At 38.0% G+C, this 3,773-nt stretch overlaps 1 protein-coding gene across 1 annotated transcript; it reads left to right on the forward strand.

Moving 5' to 3' along the window:
* The first annotated feature begins 306 nt into the window (after positions 1 to 306).
* Positions 307 to 3,054, forward strand: LOC110876875. The gene has a single exon (XM_022125034.1). The coding sequence runs from the start codon at positions 307 to 309 to the stop codon at positions 3,052 to 3,054; it is 2,748 nt and encodes a 915-aa protein (XP_021980726.1).
* The last annotated feature ends 719 nt before the right edge of the window (positions 3,055 to 3,773 follow it).

Genomic DNA, 3,773 nt, shown 5'->3' on the forward strand with positions numbered 1-3,773 from the left:
AAGATCATCAGGGGCAACCTAGTCCATCAATGGTAAAATGTTTATACATCAGAAAAAAAAAAAAAAAAAAAAAAAAAAAAAATACTATAATATATTACATGTCCGTATTTATCTTCACAGCAAACTTAAAACTAAACATTTCACTTGTATTATTTTTGTTGAGTAAATAATATTTACAGATCGTATTATAGTAACCCCACTTCACACTTCACAGGAGCCATATTATTTTCTTGGAAGGTGGCAGTGAATCCCATTATAAACATCACATGTTAATACGTTATCCATAAAAAATCTTTCATTGCAGCCATGAATCCTTCACTCCAAAACTTGTTCCATTTCTTCTTCATCTTCTTCACTCTCTTTACTTCAAAAGCTTTTTCCTCGTCCATTCAACCAATTTCCTACTCTGATCATTGTAATTCTTATGCTCCTGAAGCCATTCCAACTGATACAATGTTCACCAGATTCCCCGTTTTCGATACTGTAACTACCCATTACACAGGCGGTCAAAACATTCTTGATCAACATCCCCTACCACAACGATCCATCCTCTTTGAAGCCACCCGTAACCTATACAAGACAAACGTCGTTGACACATACAAAATCCAGGCCCAACTAAGTTTCTTTCCATCGGCTATATATTATCGCCCGGACAACTTCAGTAATATCATGTCTAACTATTCACGGGTTGGGTGGAAATATCGCAGGCCGTTGGTGTTTTATCTAGATGGGTTCTGGTCAGTGTCTACAAGTAAGCTTTGTATGGTTGGATCCGCTCGTTGGTTTACAAAAGAAGGTAATCCACTTACGCTAAACGCTGTTCTTAAGCTTAAATTCGCTAGATTCATAAATATGAACAACAGTTTAGTAAGTGGAATCTTGGAGAGCTTAGCTTCTCCTAATGATTTTGATTACTTTGACCCGATTTCAATCTTGGCATTCCCACGAGTGGATCCATTAAAATACAAGTATACATTGGAATCGAATAAAGAGTGTAATGTAGCTAAAACCAAAACCGTTCAAGATTCAGTAGCCAGTATGAAGTCTCTCGATATATGTTTGATTTTCAGACAAAGATTCACAACTTACAAGTTGGAGTATCCTAGTAATTGCAAAAATTGTTCTCTATTTGGTCAAGACCATGGTAGTTTGCCTGGTTTCATGTCATTGTACACGATCCAGTGTTCTGATGAAGACTACAAACTTCGTTTTCTAATCGAATTTCAAGACAGAAGGTTTACTCCATATGATCAGGCTTTCCAGCCAAAAATATCACTAATCGGAGAAGGAACTTGGAATGGGAGAAAAGATGAGTTGTGCATCACCGCATGTCATATCTTGAACCAGAGTGATCCTCTAGGAGATGCCCGTGTTGGGGATTGCTCGATTGGGTTGACTTTGTGGTTCCCTGCGGCTCGGTCAATCACGAAAACCCATAACACCGAGGGTCAAATTTGGACTACCAAATTAACTAATGACCAGGGGTCGTTTAGAATGGCTAAGTTTCAAAGCTTTGATCATAGCCGGGAGAGTTACGGGGCGAAGTATGAATATACACAAATGGAGAAAGTAAGACGAATTTGCCCCAAAAAGAAGCGTGTGAGGGACAAGTATCTAATGGACGAGTATCAATCAGGGTATTATAGTTTTGGCTTGTCTGTCAAACATAAGGACATGGTCTTGAGGGGTTATGCAGCCCCGATCTTCATGGGAAGTCGGGGGTTCAATGACTATGAAATCATGAATCCAAACTTCAGTCCGTGGCAAGAAGAGCTTACCCCAGCGGGTAATTTAACCACCACCTACAGCGGTCCAGTGAACGTCACCTTTGAGATCAGTTTTACGCTGAACACGAACTCCATCTCCAGAAGCGGGATTTCATCACTAAATCTATCCTCTACTGATAATCATAAAGTGGAGATATCGGCAGAAGGGGTTTATTACGATGAAACAGGACAAGTTTGTATGGTTGGTTGTAGAAACTTGAAAAACTCTTCTTTTGACTGTGAGATTCTGGTGAAATTCCAATTCCCACGAAGTAGGGAAAGTTTAATAAAGGGAAACATCGAAAGCCTACGTGAAAAAAACGATCCTCTCTACTTTGAGAAACTCGACATCGTTTCACGCTCATTCAGCAGAAATGAAGCAAGAGAATGGTTACAGAGAATGGATTTAGAAACTGTAATGGTCTTGATCTCGAACACACTTATGTGTGTTTTTACTGGACGACAGTTATTCCATTTGAAGAAGAGGGCTGAAATGGTTAAATCTATCTCGCTGTTGATGATGTTGGTTCTTACTCTTGGGCACATGGTTCCTCTAGTGCTAAACTTTGAGGCGATATTCTCAAACACTAGGAACCAGCAAAATGTACCGGTTAGGATTAACGGATTGCTTGAAGTGAATGAGGTGATCGTGAGGATAGTGACAATGGTGGCTTTCATTTTGCAATTCCGTCTTCTTCAATTAACATGGATTGCAAAAAAGAATCATTGGATTCATGAGATACGGACACTTGTCATATGTTTACCTATGTATATTATCGGCGGGTCAGTTATGTTGTTAGTGAATTGGAAGAACGGCGATGATGACGATATTCTAAGTCAACTTTCCATCTGGGGTGATTTGAGGTCTTATGCTGGATTAACTATTGATGGCTTCCTATTCCCACAACTAATACTCAACATTTTCCAGATTTCAAAAGGAAATGTTTTGAGCCATTGGTTTTATATAGGAACCACATTCGTCCGACTAATGCCTCATGCATATGATCTTTACAGGGGTCAAATGTACATGAGCCATCAGTTAGATGGGTTATATGTTTATGCAAATCCGAGATCAGACTTTTACTCACCTTTATGGGATATTGTCATTGTTTGTGGAGGACTAGTGTTTGCAGTGATCGTTTTCTTGCAACAACTTTTTGGCGGTCGGTTTATGTTACCAAAGAGATTCCAGGAGCATGTTGAGTATGAAATGGTACCTGTGAGTAATCCAGATGAGCCGAACAAAGACGCAGCCAGATTAACCAACGATGATGATACGAAAGCCTAAATTTGTATGTTCCTGCTTTGTGTGCGCACTAGTTAAGTGTATTATGTAAACATTTGTCTAATAATCAGTTTGTAAGTGGTTAAGTGTTAATAATATCTTACTGTTTAGGGGTCAAACAATTAGTTAAATTACAAGTTAATCAAAGTGCCGTTGTTGTTGTGTTATCAATTACTTCCATAAATAAACAGAATTTGATACTCAAAGATCACTTCAGTAGTTGTTGACTGAAGTTAGATCTTCGTAAGAATTCAACAAAAATAGCCAAAAACGAAACCCCGTTTGGGGAAGAATATATGAATCGGTTTCTTGATTCCCATAGGCCCATGAAGATCATTCAAACAGGCCCATCAGTAGTATACCTTTTTAAGAGGTTAGAGGTGCACAAAAAAACCCAGAACGGACTTAAGAAAAAAAAAACAGAACTGATTATTTTTGTATCAGGGTATTTTATATCTGTAACCGAATCCGACCCTACCCGTAAGGTAAGCTTAATACATGTACCCAAAACCGTACCCGATTGATACCAAAAATACCCGGAACCCGTTATAGCCTATACCCGATAAATGTTTTTTTCATACCCAATAGGATACCCATATCTTTAAAATATATCTGTATGCTAACTTTGAAGCTTTTATATTTAAGAGTGTTTAAAAATGCATATTATAAAGCAAATAATTTTTACTTGAGTGAATTTATGTTATTTTAATTACTTTTACAAA

The sequence above is a fragment of the Helianthus annuus genome, chromosome 3 (genome assembly GCF_002127325.2).
Source record: "Helianthus annuus cultivar XRQ/B chromosome 3, HanXRQr2.0-SUNRISE, whole genome shotgun sequence".
NCBI classification, from domain to species: Eukaryota; Viridiplantae; Streptophyta; class Magnoliopsida; order Asterales; family Asteraceae; genus Helianthus; species Helianthus annuus.

Coding starts and splice junctions, on each gene's coding strand:
- LOC110876875 (XM_022125034.1), top strand. CDS start 307: ATGAATCCTTCACTCCAAAACTTGTTCCATTTCTTCTTCATCTTCTTC.